The sequence below is a fragment of the Balaenoptera ricei genome, chromosome 10, assembly GCF_028023285.1.
Source record: "Balaenoptera ricei isolate mBalRic1 chromosome 10, mBalRic1.hap2, whole genome shotgun sequence".
In the NCBI taxonomy this organism is placed as follows: Eukaryota; Metazoa; Chordata; class Mammalia; order Artiodactyla; family Balaenopteridae; genus Balaenoptera; species Balaenoptera ricei.
The window spans coordinates 7486924-7501148 of NC_082648.1; the positions used below are offsets into that span (position 1 = coordinate 7486924).

At 41.7% G+C, this 14225-nt stretch overlaps 1 protein-coding gene across 1 annotated transcript; it reads right to left on the minus strand.

Annotated features, from left to right (window-relative positions):
• Positions 1–5054: 5054 nt before the first annotated feature.
• AICDA (activation induced cytidine deaminase) lies at positions 5055–14225 on the minus strand. Its single transcript, XM_059934941.1, has 5 exons — positions 14218–14225; positions 8695–8842; positions 6100–6373; positions 5498–5613; positions 5055–5108 (listed from the first exon to the last, which is right to left on the minus strand). Exons 1-5 carry the CDS (start codon positions 14223–14225, stop codon positions 5055–5057), a joined length of 600 nt encoding a protein of 199 aa, XP_059790924.1.

The following is a 14225-nucleotide window of genomic DNA, read 5'->3' on the forward strand; positions in this document are numbered from 1 at the left end:
AGTAGTTGTGGCACACGGGCTCAGTAGTTGTGGCTTGCGGGCTCTAGAGCGCAGGCTCAGTAGTTGTGGCTCACGGGCTTAGTTGCTCTGTGGCATGTGGGATCTTCCCAGACCAAGGCTCGAACCCGTGTCTCCTGCATTGGCAGGCGGATTCTTAACCACTGCACCACCAGGGAAGTCCCAATATGTATGAACTGTTTTAAAAAGTTATTTATTTATTTATATTTTATTTATTTATTTTTTGGCTGCACTGGGTCTTTGTTGCTGCGCGCTGGCTTTCTCCAGTTGTGGCGAGCAGAGGCTACTCTTCGTTGCGGTGCGCGGGCTTCTTGTTACGGTGGCTTCTCTTGTTGTGGAGCACCGGCTCTAGGTGCGCAGGCTTCAGTAGTTGTGGCACGCGGGCTTAGTTGCTCCTCGGCATGTGGAATCTTCCCGGACCAGGGCTCAAACCCGTGTCCCCTGCATTGGCAGGCAGATTCTTAACCACTGTGCCACCAGGGAAGTCCCTTAATAGAAAATTAGATTTGGAAATCATATTACACAATTTTGAAGACTTAAAATTAGGTATTGAAATTTGTATCTTTACTAAATTGAACATGTACTTAAATTCTAACATACTATAAATAACATTCTGTGACCAAAGTCCTCCAGTTCCCATTAACAGATTCAGCATTTATTTCACATGAAATTATCTTAAAAAAACAACCGTCATCATCACCACCACAGAATAACTGTCAGTAAAATATATTAAGAATTAGTGAATACCATAACTCTTGGCAATAGACTAAGGAAGCGATGTTGATAGCTCCAACTAAGGTGTCAATGGCCTCCAGCTAAAGACCGTGAAGAAAACGCCTGCAGTTGAAGAAGTGAGATTTATGACTCTGTGAGGGAGAATGCACCTCATTGGGAACCATGAGCCATGAAATGTCTCAGCATGAGGGCGTTTCTCTTACTGGGACACTCCCTAGCTATACATTCAATTATAGAATTTGGGCTTTGGTTTGGTCATTTGGGGGAGGGCATAAGAAAAGGGAGATTTGCTTTAGATTGGTTAGATTGGACATTGTGAGGGAGTAGGGTCGATTCTATGGTTGTTGATAAATCTTTGGGGAAGGCTGACTGGAACAAGGGTAAGGCTGTAATTGGTAAAGAAGTAGCAGACATTCTTTTTACCCAAGAGAGGGGGTGTTGGGTGTTTTGTGGGTGTCTCAGACAAATTATGAAGTGGCTTTGCTTGCTCTCATTTTATCATGGTCTTAGAGTCATCTTGTCTGAGGTTGGTATTCTACGAGACTTATGTCCAACAGGGAAGTGAGATATGGCCTGGTTACGAGTATCAGGCCAGTTTTTGACTGTCAGGGGCTGCTCCTTGCCCTCCACCGTGCCCCCCCACCCCCCGCCCACCAGGTGATAGTAAATAGAGAAAAGTAAATAAATTCAAGAGATTTAGCCCACAAGTCTACTGGACCAGATATAGGGTCAGAGGGAATGTCAGCGGTGATTTCTAGGTTGCCCTCTTCTAGAGGGTGGCAATGCTATTCACGAGGATAGCACCAGCTTTGTGTAATCCTTCAACTTAATACCAAAAATAACCTACTGTACGGCACAGGGAACTTTACTCAATACTCTGTAAGGACCTATATGGGAAAAGAATCTAAAAAAGAGTAGATATATGTATATATATAATTGATTCACTTTGCTGTACAGCACAAACTAACACAACATTGTAAATCAACCATACTCCAACAAAAGTTAATTTTTAAAAAATATATGAAAAGTTAACATATCATACTCATTTTACAGATGGAAAATTAAAACTTTAGAAAGGTTAAATACCTTGCCCACTGTTGCATGGAATCAGAACTCTGGATTTATCCATTTTGGACATTTCACATAAATGGAATCATACAATAGTTGGTGTTTTGTGTCTGACTTCTTAGCACAATGTTTTCAAGGTTCATCCATTTTGTAGGATGTGTCATTACTTCATCTCTTTATAACCAAGTAAAATACCGTTGTACGGATGTACCACATTTATTTATCCATGTATCAGTTGATGGACGTTTGGGTGTTTCCACTTTTGGGCCACCACAAATAATGCTGCTAGAATATTCATGTACAAGTTTCTGTTTGAACATTTGTTGTTAATTCTCAGATATATGCCAAGGAGTGGAATTGCTGTGTCATACAGTAATTATATGTTAATTTTTGAGGAACCACCAGACTGTTTTTCATAGTGGTTGCACAATTTTACATTTCCACCAGTCAATATATGGTTCTCATTTCTCCACTTTCTCATATCACAGTTCTAATTTCTCCACATTCTCACCAACAATTGTTATTATTGGTTTTTTTGTTTATAGCTATCCTAGTAGGTATAAGTGGATCTCACTGTGGTTTTGATTTGCATTTCCCTAATGACTAAGGATGTTGAGAATCTCTTCATATGCTTACTAGCCGTCTGTAAATCTTCCTTGGAGAAATGTACTCAAGTCTTTCAGCCGTTTTTAACTTAGGTTGTCTTAAGAGTCCTTTATATATTCTGGATACTGAATATCCAGAATATATACAGATAATATTTGTAAATATTTTTTCCCCATTCTGTGAGTCTGAAACCAAATCCTCCTAAAACAAGAGTTCCCCTGCTGAGTTTATGATTAACCTCTCTATCCAAAACTTTATCCCCTTTCTTGTCCCACCTCATTCCCCTCAGGATTGAGTCCTATCAAAGAAAAGGGAGGATTGAAAACGACCCTTCCGGGTACAAAAGCCCCACTGTGTCCCCTGTTTCTTGTTTGTAGAAAAAGGCTTTAGTATCTTAGGCCTTCCCTGAGTTCCAAAGAGCAGACTTAAGCATGTACTAATTAGGGACATTCTTAGATTTAGGTATTTGATAAACTTTAAGTTAATTTTTGTGTGTATTGTGGTAGAGGTCCACATTCAGTCTTTTGCGCATAGATATCCAGTTGTCTCAGCATCTTTTGTTGAAAAGACTGTTCTTTCTCCCGCTGCATGGTCCTGGCACCCTTGTCAGAAATCAGTTGAACATAGATGTGTGGGCTTATTCCTGGACTCTGAATTCTATTCCATCATCTGAATTTTGTAATTTAACCTTTTAAAAATCACTTTTGGATTTACTTTAATTTGGCATTTTTATCTCCAAAACTTCCAAAATTATTTATCATTGATTCAGTTGATTGAAATGAGCCAGAATCAAATTTGCTGTGGGAAAAGTTTACTAAACATCAAGAGGGTTTCATAGCAATGTTATTACAATGTTAGACTAAACATCAAGAGGGTTTCATAGCAAAGTTATTACAATGTTAGACTATGTTAGAATTACATGCTTTGCTACTAGAAGCATTTCTAAAGGTATAAATTTATGAGACATTAGGAATCCATTTCAACATATCAGGGAAATTATGACAAAAATATGAGACACCACATAGCATAAACATACAATATGAATGAATACATGAATAAGGATTTTTAATATTTAACTTTCACAAATTATGTACAATAAGAATAAAATAATACAATTATGTGTTCAACCTTTCCTGTGGATCTGTTTATCTGCGTTGCAAGGGTTGCTAGGTAATAATTGTACAGTGTTATGGTTATTCTGAATATTTTTCTCACAGTCCCGGATAGTTATTAGGGACAAATGACCACTCTCCGCCATGCTGGCTCACACCATTTTACTGGATAAAACACGATTTCATTGCAATGCTCTGTCATTCTTCCCTCCCAACTATTCTTCTGTCACAGTCTGTTATATCGTCACATTTCTTTGAGAGAAGCGACACATACACACAAAAAGGGGAAAACCTTGACCTGGTTGGCATTGCTGAGGTTCAAAGACCCATCAGAGAGAATAGATTTTTCTTTTCAAAACATTCAAGCAAGTCCCTTCCAAGCATTCACTAGTTATATGGGAAATGTATAGTTGCAAAACTATGATTTTAAAAGGCTCTTATATATATATATTTTAAAATTTATTTAGTTTTTATATTTGGCTGTGTTGGGTCTTCGTTGCTGCGCGCGGGCTTTCTCTAGTTGCGGCGAGCGGGTCCTACTCTTTGTTGTGGTGCGCAGGCTTCTCATTGCGGTGGCTTCTCATGTTGCGGAGCACGGGCTCTAGGAATGCGGGCTTCAGTAGTTGTGGCTTGCGGGCTCTAGAGCGCAGGCTCAGTAGTTGTGGTGCACGGGCTCAGTTGCTCCGCAGCATGTGGGATCTTCTGGGACCAGGGCTCGAACCCGTGTCCCCTGCATCAGCAGGCAGATTCTTAACCACTGCACCACCAGGGAAGCCCTTAAAAGGATCTTTTTGCAGATTTGTTACTTGAGGTATAAATTCACTTTTAGTGTGTCTTCTTCACAGCCCTCAAATTCTTTTTAAGATCCTTTATTATACAAGAACCTAAAGGTGACCAGGCATTTTCCATACCAAGAAAAAATCCTCTGTACGTACAAACATAAAAACATGCTTCAGACAATTAAAATATACAACACATGCTTGGATATTAATGCTTTGAAGAGATGGCTTGGGGTCACAATCACCCAGGTTCTCTCATTAGGAAGTTCTGTGGATCACAGGGTGACAGAATTTTGTTCACTTGAAAGTGAGCCCCAATGGAAAAGAGTAGAAAAATTTATCATTCATACCACTGAAAACTCAGAAGAAGAATCAAATAATAAAGGATACCGGTTATAAAACATTTGATCCTCTCACCATGCTCCTCAGCATTTACCTCTGCTTTCTCTCTGCTTAAATGGCAGAGTATTGACACTTAGGGGCTCCCAGGCCTTGCAGTTCTGTCGTTTCCCAGTAGGGGACGATGCTGCATTTAAAAACTGCACCAGTTGCGGCATTAACCCTGGTGGGTCTGGGTTCCTTCTATTTTCAAGACATTTTAAAAACATCTATGAATACTTTTTTCTAAACTCAGAGAAAGTGAGAGTTGAAGAAAAACAGAATTCTTGAAGGATAGTTCTTTTACCCACTATCTTCAGAGGTATTTCTTTGTATGTGACATTCTTGAAGGTTGGTATCAAAGTCCCAAAGTACGAAATGCATCTCGTAAGTCATCAACCTCATATAGGGGCTGTGGAGAAAAAGAGAGAGTGGATGACTTTGTAAATATTTTTGAAGAAAGTAAGGGGAGACGGGCTTCCCTGGTGGCGCAGTGGTTAAGAATCCCCCTGCCGATGCAGGGGACATGGGCTCGAGCCCTGGTCTGGGAAGAACCCACATGCCACGGAGTAACTAAGCCCGTGCGCCATAACTACAGAAGCCTACAGCCTGTGCTCTGTAAAGTTTTCATCAGAGGAAAAATAAGGAGAGAATGATAAATACACACACACACACACACACACACACACACACACACACAACAATGTGGGAAATATAAGAAAAGGAAGTATAAGTAGCTCCAGGGATAGATGACTTTGGAGAGAGAAAGAAAATGTGAAGCAAAGAAGCCCCTTAACTTACCAAAAGGATGCGTCGAAGCTGTCTGGACAGACGAACCGAATTTTCATGCAACCCCTCCCAGGCTTTGAAAGTTCTTTCATGATTTTCCACAAAAGTATTCCAGCAATAAAAATAATCTATAAAAAAAAGGAGGGGGAAGGGGATAGCTCAGATCTCAAATCATGAGGAAAGAAAGAAAACCCTGGCTCCGCCCAAAGCCTTGGGTCCAAGCCATTGGTTCTTTTTTTTTTTTAAATATTTTATTTATTTATTTGGTCTTGCTGGTTCTTAGTTGCAGCAGGTGTGCTCCTTAGTTGTGGCTTGCAGGCTCTTTAGTTGCTGCATGTGAACTCTTGGTTGTGGCATGCGTGTGGGGTCTAGTTCCCTGACCAGGGGTCGAACCCGGGTCCCCTGCATTGGGCGCGTGTGTCTTAACCACTGTGCCACCAGGGAAGTCCCAAGCCATTGGTTCTTTTCCTCCAATTCTAGTTGATAACTTTTGGCTCCAAAGGCGAACCAGAACTCCCAGAATTCTGCCCCCGTGATTCCCCCCCGCCCCGGCTCTTCCCAATCTGAATTGCAAACCGTGCTTTGCTGAGCCGGGCAGAAAAGTCTCTGCGCACCTTTGAAGGTCATGATGGCGATTTGGACCCCAGCGCGGTGCAGCCGCCGCAGCCCCTCGGGCTCCGCCTTGCGGTTCTTGTCGCAGAAGTAGAGGCGCGCTGTGAAGATCCTCAGACTCAGATTGGGGTACCCTCTCAGGAAGTCGGCCACGTGCCGCGCACAGTCGTAGCAGGGGCTCCAAGACGTGAACCAGGTGACACGGTAGCACCGCCCGGGGTCCAGGTCCCAGTCGGAGATGTAGCGGAGGAAGAGCAGTTCCACGTGGCATCCCGCCTGGGGAGAGGGCAGAGGGCTCAGCGGAGGGTTACTGACCTTGACCTGCCCTGCCGGTAGCTTTACAGCCATTAATTCGTGTCCCTCCCAGGGTGATCTTTTTTTGGGATGTCTGCAGTTTTGTCCTAGGTTACGGGAAGGTTAAGCAACTGCCAGAAAGGACACAGTATAAGTGGTGAGCCCGAACACTTTGCACTTTTGGCCCTAGGAAGGGAAAAGCGTCCAGCTTTTCTGTGGAATGGGGAGGATGGAATGAGTTGGGTGGATGAAGGAGCATCATATATCTCAGATTTAATTTTTGTTTGTGAAGTTCCTTTTTCTTCCTTGGAGGGGAAGGAAAATGGCTTGGAAGGGCTGTTGATGTAACATTGTGGAAATACACTGGACCACTAAGTGGAGGTCGGAAAATTTAGGGTTAGGAGATAGATTATGAGACTGACAGGTGAGTGTTGTTTTTTAAAATTAATTAATCAATTAATTAATTTATTATTTTTGGCTGCGTTGGGCCTTCGTTGCAGTGCGCAGGCTTCTCATTGTATTGGCTTCTCTTGTTGCAGAGCACAGGCTCTAGGTGCGCGGGCTTCAGTAGTTGTGGCTCGTGGGCCCTAGAATGCAGACTCAGTAGTTGGGGCACACGGGCTTAGCTGCTCCACGGCATGTGGGATCTTCCTGGACCAGGGATCGAACCCATGTTCCCTGTCTTGGCAGGCAGATTCCTAACCACTGCGCCACGAGGGAAAGTCCCTGAGTGCTGTTTTGAGAGAGGTAATAGGCGCCACTGGGGCTAAGAGCAATTAAGTGCAGGCATACCTATATTATTGTGCTTGGCTGTATTGGACTTTGCAGATATTTTGCGTTTTGAAGGTTTGTGGCAACCCGGTCTTGAGTATGTCTATCAGCATCATTTTTTCCAACAGCATTTGCTCACTTTGTGTTTCTGTGTCACCTTTTGGTAATTCTTGCAAATTTCAAACTTTTCATTATTATATTTGTTACGGTGATCTGTGGTCAGTGATCTTTGTTACCACTATGATTCGCTGAAGGCTTAGATGATAGCAATTTTTAGCAATAAGCTTTTAAAATTAAGGCATGTACTCTTAAAAAAAAAAAAAAAATTTTTATTTGGCTGCGCCAGGTCTTAGTTGTGGCGCACGGGATCTTTACTTGTGGCATGCCGGATCGGTAGCTGCATGTGAACTCAGTTGAGGTGTGGCATGCGGGACCTAGTTCCCTGACCAGGGATCGAAACTGTGCCCCCTGCTAGCGGAAGTGCAGAGTCCTAACCACTGGACCTCCAGGGAATTCCCAGCAAGTCCCCTTAATACTGCAGAAAAGTCATTAGTCCCAGAATCTGAAGACCCAGGTTCCATTTCCTGGCATCGCCACTCTTGTTACTTAAACAAGTCACCCAGCTCTTGGATCTTCTGATTCCTCATCAGCGGAATGACGTTTTGTTGTGAGGATTAAATGAGAGGGAAGGAAAGGGTTGTTAACACAAAAGCTTTCTATGTTTAGAATGTGTCTTATTACCAAATAGGAAAGAGATTAGAATGTAAAACAATTGCAGTGGGATAATTTACACAATACAAATGGAGGCCAAAAAAATTGGAGAGTAAAACTCACCCTAGAAACTAGCCAGTGTCATTCCACCCATGGCTTCCTCCCTGGGATTCCACCAAGACTAGATGTCACTGCATGTTATGAGAGGAAATATTCATTGGCAGAAGAGTATGTGAACCCATCTGGGTTTTGGTGAAGAAGTCTCTTGAAAATGTAATTCTCTGATCTTCAAGTTTTAATTAATGGCTTCCCTGAGTTTTCTGAGGCTCACTATTACGTATGTTATTTACTGGCCTACGATCTAGGTGAGCAGGAAGGAATAGAACTCATTTGGAAGACAGAATGGAGTCATTAATTTTTCCTAAATTTTTCTTCCTTAATTTTTAAAAATTCTAAAGCCACAATTTGTTTTTCCACATTTAAAATTCAGCTTGAATGAGCTGTATATATTCCCGCAAATCAAAAGCTTCTTTCTTTGGATATCTTCTTTAATCTCAAAGGCAATTTGGATGCTGGGGAAAGGAGAGGAAGTTTGGGGGCAGTTATTCTTGGCATTGGAGCAAGGTGTGGCCTTGCTGTGCTCAGCATGATTGGGGAGGACATTAAATGACACCCTTTGGGGTATTTCTATTGTGGTTGCAGGGACATGTAAAAAAGAGATTAGAGGAATCTAGTGGAGACAAATGAAACAGGCTGAAAGTGGTACCATCAGCAGGTGGCTCTAAAAATGCCCTGCCTGGGAAGCAGGTATTAATTGATACCTTGTTTCGAAGGTGCCCAAAGTCCAGTGAGAAGGAGGTGGCGCTATCCCGCCGCTTCACCACGTAGCACAAGTAGGTTTCATGGCGGCCCTTAGCCCAGCGCACGTTTTTGAAGTGGTAAAGAAACTTCCTCTGCTTCATCAGGAGGCTGTGGGTGAGAGGAGGGAGGAAGTGCAGGAGCACCGCTGATCCTCTGGTCACTCCTGGCTTTCCTTCAGCTTTTTAAAAAAAAAATCTGTAATACTTGGGCCAAACCAAAGGAGATGCTCTTGCTTCCCTTTGTTGGATGCCTGAGATTTAACTGAGCTTGGAATCCATTACAACCCCCTTATCAGGCTTATATTTATAAGACCAGTTGAGACAGCAAGAAACCCAAAGCCATACGCGCTCCCAGGGCAGGCTCCTTCCATGGCTGCCTTCTAGATGCTGATAACTTGGAATTACTAACCTGTTCCCCAGTCCCATACTGATCTTTTCAGGTTTCCCCTCCAATCTCTATCTAAATGTCCAACATGGACCTCAAACTCACAGGGTTAACACAGTATTCCCAAATCGCCCTTTCCTGAGCTGCCTCTCCTCTCCTACCCACTTTCCATCCCAAGTAACCGGGCTAAAAGCTTGGAATCATTTTTGATTCTCCTTCACTCCCCATATTGAATTAATTCATTAATCATCTAAATTTATTGAGTGAAACTTTCAGATATTTCTGGATTTGTTCCTGCTCTACTTCCTCTGTTCTCTGCTTCAGTCCAAGCTCTAACCTTTCCCTTTATCCATTGTCCTGACCTCTTAACTGGTCTCTGCCCACAGTCCCTTCAAAATAACATTTTCCACGCGGTGCCTGAGAGATCTCACAAAAGCCCAGGTGTGGGCCTGTCATTCTGATACCGAAAAGCCCCTAACTTCCGCTGGTAGAATAAACTCCAAACTCTTTAATGCAGTAAAGCTTTTACATTTGGACATCAATCTACATTTCTAGCCTCGTTTCCTAGTATTTTCTCTTTTCCGCATCACTTCAGCCTCCCCGCCATGCCTGCAGCAGGACCCCTGGCACTAGTCTTTTCTTTCCAGCCACCTGACTGCAAGCTTCCCTGCCTTTTTTTCCACTGGGCAAAACCCACCCATCCTTCAAAGCCTTAACCACAATTTCAGACCTTTCTCACTGCCACTATGCCAAAATTTCTAGGCAAAATCGAACATTAACAGCAACAAAAAACCCTCCCGTAGTTTCCTACTGTTCTCCGCTTATCCTTATCAAAGCATTCAACCTTTGTTATCAATTGATTGCTACATCTGTCTCCTCAATTAGAATTTCTGTTTTGAGTCAGGAAGTGTCACTTTTTGAGTCATGCTTTTTAAAAGTATGTCAACTTGAATACTACTAAAAAGTAGAAAGTTAAAAATTTTTAAATGTTTAACCAGTATATCTAGTGATAATTAGACATACTATCTAATGACAATTACTGTTAATATACTTACGTTTTTCGTTCTAGTCTTTTTTATAGGCATGTATTTACAGGATTTAGATTAGGCTGATTTCCTGTGTAAATTTGCAATATAATCTAAATATTTTGCAATGTTCTTCACACACGGGGGTTGTGGGCGGGGCGGGTTAGGGGCGGGGCGGATTGCTCTTTGTTTCCCAGCACAGGGTCTTGCATATCATAAGCACTAAATTGAGTTGAATTTGTGGAAATACTCTCTGCTAACACAAGTTTCTTTGTGGTTCTGAACACACCACGAGCTACACAGTGTGGTTGATACCAAAGCATCAGGAGTGAGTGTCCCTGGTTTTTGTCCTTGGACTTTTCCAGAAATGTACTTATCTAATCTGTGGAGATAATGTTGCCACCTAGTGGCACTGAGCAGAAGTGCAGAGGACTTGTCAAAGTAATGACCTAGTCAGTAATTTGAATACGGTTTGCTGGCAAGAGAATTGAAACTTTTTTCAATTTTTTTTTTTTTACATTGAGGTATAATTTACATACTTCACCCATTTAAAATGTACAGTTCTATGAATATTGGCAGATGTAAACACCCAAAACTGCTACCACAATCAGGATACAGAACATTTTCAGGGCACCCCTCCTCCCCAAGTTTCCTCACCCAACTTTTCAGTCACTTCTTCCCCTCCCTCCCAGGCAACCACTAGTCTGCTTTCTGCAACTATAAATTATTTTCTAGAATTTCATATAAAGCACACATTATTTCCTCCTTTGTGTCTGACTTCTTTCACTAAGCATGTTATGACTGTGACATTCATTCCTGGTGTTGCATGTATCAGTATAGTTTGTTCTTTTTTACGGCAAAGCAATATTCCATGGCTTAGATACAGCACATTTCGTTTATTCATTCACCTGTTGATGGACATTTGGATTGTTTCCATTTGGGGACTATTGTGAATAAAGCTTCTACATTGATGTACCAGTCTTTGTATGGACATACGTTGATTATTGATATTTTAATAATGAAATACATGAGATAGACCCTGAAGTCAAGTTCTCAAATGTCACTCTTAGTAAGCAGATAAGCAAGGGCTGGAGATTTTTAAAGCTGTTGCAATTTGAATGTCTTCCTCACACACATGAAGGTTATTGTAATCCACTTTTTTTTCTTTGGCCGTGCTGCAGGGCATGTGGGATCTTAGTTCCCCCACCAGAGATCGAACCTGTCCTCCTTGCAATGGAAGCACAATATCTTAACCACTGGGCTGCCAGGGAGGTCCCTGGAATCCACTTTAAATCCTGAGGCAGGGCTTCCCTGGTGGCGCAGTGGTTGAGAATCTGCCTGCCAAGGCAGGGGACACGGGTTCAAGCCCTGGTCTGGGAAGATCCCACATGCCGCGGAGCGACTAAGCCCGTGAGCCACACCTACTGAGCCTGTGCGTCTGGAGCCTGTGCTCCGCAACGAGAGGCCGCGATAGTGAGAGGCCCGTGCACCGCGATGAAGAGTGGCCCCCGCTTGCCGCAACTAGAGAAAGCCCTCGCGCAGAAACGAGGACCCAACACAGCCAAAAATAAATAAATAAATAAAAGATGCTGTGAAGATTAATTTTGAAAAAAAAAAAAATCCTGAGGCAGAGATGGTGATACATCTAAATCACCAGTATATACATTACATATGTGAAACCATATAAAAATTAGTCAATCAGATTCTTAGAATTAAAAATGCACATTTGGGGCTTCCCTGGTGGTGCAGTGGTTGAGAATCCGCCTGCCAATGCAGGGGACACGGGTTCGAGCCCTGGTCTGGGAAGATACCACATGCCGCGGAGCAACTAGGCCCGTGAGCCACAACTACTGAGCCTGCGCATCTGGAGCCTGTGCTCCGCAACAAGAGAGGCCGCGATAGTGAGAGGCCGGCGCACCGCGATGAAGAGTGGCCCCCGCTTGCCGCAACTAGAGAAAGCCCTCGCACAGAAACGAAGACCCAACACAGCCAAAAATAAATAAATAAATAAATAAATTTTAAAAAGAAAAGATGACTATCTTAAAAAAAAACCCAAAAACCCAAGCACTCTCTAATGATTTAAATGGAGTATAATCTAGAAAAATTTTTTTTAAAATAAATAAATAAAAAATAAAAATAAAAATAAAAATGCACATTTGACAGGAATCCGAAATGGATGCTAACAAAGATCTAATAATAATTGGCTTTATCTTAAAGTGATGATGATTTACACGGTGACCACCACAGCACTACCTCTGTTACTATTACGATTGTTAAATAATTAACATAATCACCCTCAGCATAGACCATAAACCGAATACATAATACATGCTTAATAAATACGGGAGTGGAAGAAAAAAAAATTCTCTCTTTGGGGCCCAGTTTTAAATAGATTAAGCATAATCTTTTCATATCTTATTCATTCATAATTCATATTCATAATCTATACCAGTAAATTCCTTTTACATTTCACCTGTCTTCCTGGGGTGTGTAGGTGAGAAGTGGAGGAAGAGGGGACTATATGATGCCCTGCAGGTGGTGTGGGAGCCCTGTTACCATGAGGAGCAAAAAAGTGTCCTGGGAGTATGAGAAAGGACAGGGCATAGATTAAAGAATTCAGATAGCCTTCTATCTCCTACCCCACATGAAAATACAGTAGCTCTGTTTCCATCAGAAGTTACCAGTCACAGTGAAGTGAATGGCATGACTATGGCCTTGTTAATGAACTATCTTGATCCATCACTTTCTTTAACTATAGCTGGGGGCCTATTTGCAGCACCCTATGCTCCTCTGGTTTCTCTTAAGTGTACGAAGGACTCAGCAGAGACAGTCTGTAAGGCCTGCAGGTTGACAGCTGCGCAGGACAGCTGTGTTCCCTGAGGCAGAACACTGGCTGCATCCCCAGCAATGCAAACCAGAGACAAATGGGTTAAAAATAATCGTGACAAGGTCACCCTCTCCTGCCGTGTGCCATTACTACTCTGCTCTGCAGATAGTATTTTCCTTAATGAAAATCATGTATTTCCCTTTTTCCTCCTGTTGAATTTCATCTCCTTTGCCTTCTCTGACTTTCTCTGAATTTCAGCTCTGATTTTACCATTGCTTTGCATTTCATTATTTACAAGTATCTCCACTGAGCCTTTTTCCTCTCTCTTTTACCTTAGATTAGTTTTCAAAATCTCACTGTAAACTGAGCTGACATTTGACATTTTTGCCCTCAAGTTTCTGAAGAACATTGAATCTACCATTAAGATTCTTAGCTCTGTAGTTTAAATTCTTTGTTAAAGAATTAAATTGAGATAAAGTATGGATCAGGTGTAAATTTTCATACATTTACAATAATCAAAAATAGGAATAGATTAAGTTCTATGACAATAACATGATTGTCATAAACTTCATGTGAAGACATTGTGAAAATCTTACAAAATACACACTAAAGAAGTAAGTTAAGTCATGTCTGAAGAAATGGAAAGACTAGGTAAATAATAAATGCCATTTAACTGCCTAACAATTGGGCCTATAATATTAAATAAGTTGCTTGACTGATTTATCTCCTTATAATAGTAGACACAGTCATAGTGACCTTCAAGCAATTAATTTTGAATATTGACATTTAAAAAATAATTTCTTGACTGTGTAAATTATTCAGTAAAGTCTCCCCAGTAAAGTTTTTCTTCAAGGGGTTTCATAGTTGAATGTTTACAGAATTATTACAGTTACCACTACTGTTAGTATAGTATTGCTATGAGCTTTTCATGATTTCAGTCTCTTTAACATTTGCTTGGTTCATTTTACTACCATAAACGAGTTCTAACTGCAAGGACAAGTCAATACATAGTGCAGAAAAGTTCTTTTGACTATGGGGAAAAAAGAGAAAGAGACAGTTGGGTGGAAAGCATGTTAAGATCTGAACAGAAGATGAGACAGAACTAGAAAAATAAATGTGCATCTTGACCAAGCAGATCTTGTGAGTCAGACAGTGACAGGGGAGAAGGGGAGAGTTTACCCATCTGATTACTCAGATTTGCTCTGAGCGAAAGGCCAGCACAGCCACCCACGAGCCGACTGCTTTACCTGTCCAT

What these genes read in the sequence shown, in the direction of transcription:
- AICDA (XM_059934941.1), bottom strand. An exon ending in TTGGGCACCTTCGAAACAAG is followed by an intron (nt 6,374 to 8,694) that starts GTATCAATTAAT and finishes CCCTCTCCCCAG; the next exon opens with GCGGGATGCCACGTGGAACT. An exon ending in AGCTTCGACGCATCCTTTTG is followed by an intron (nt 5,109 to 5,497) that starts GTAAGTTAAGGG and finishes TTTTCTCCACAG; the next exon opens with CCCCTATATGAGGTTGATGA.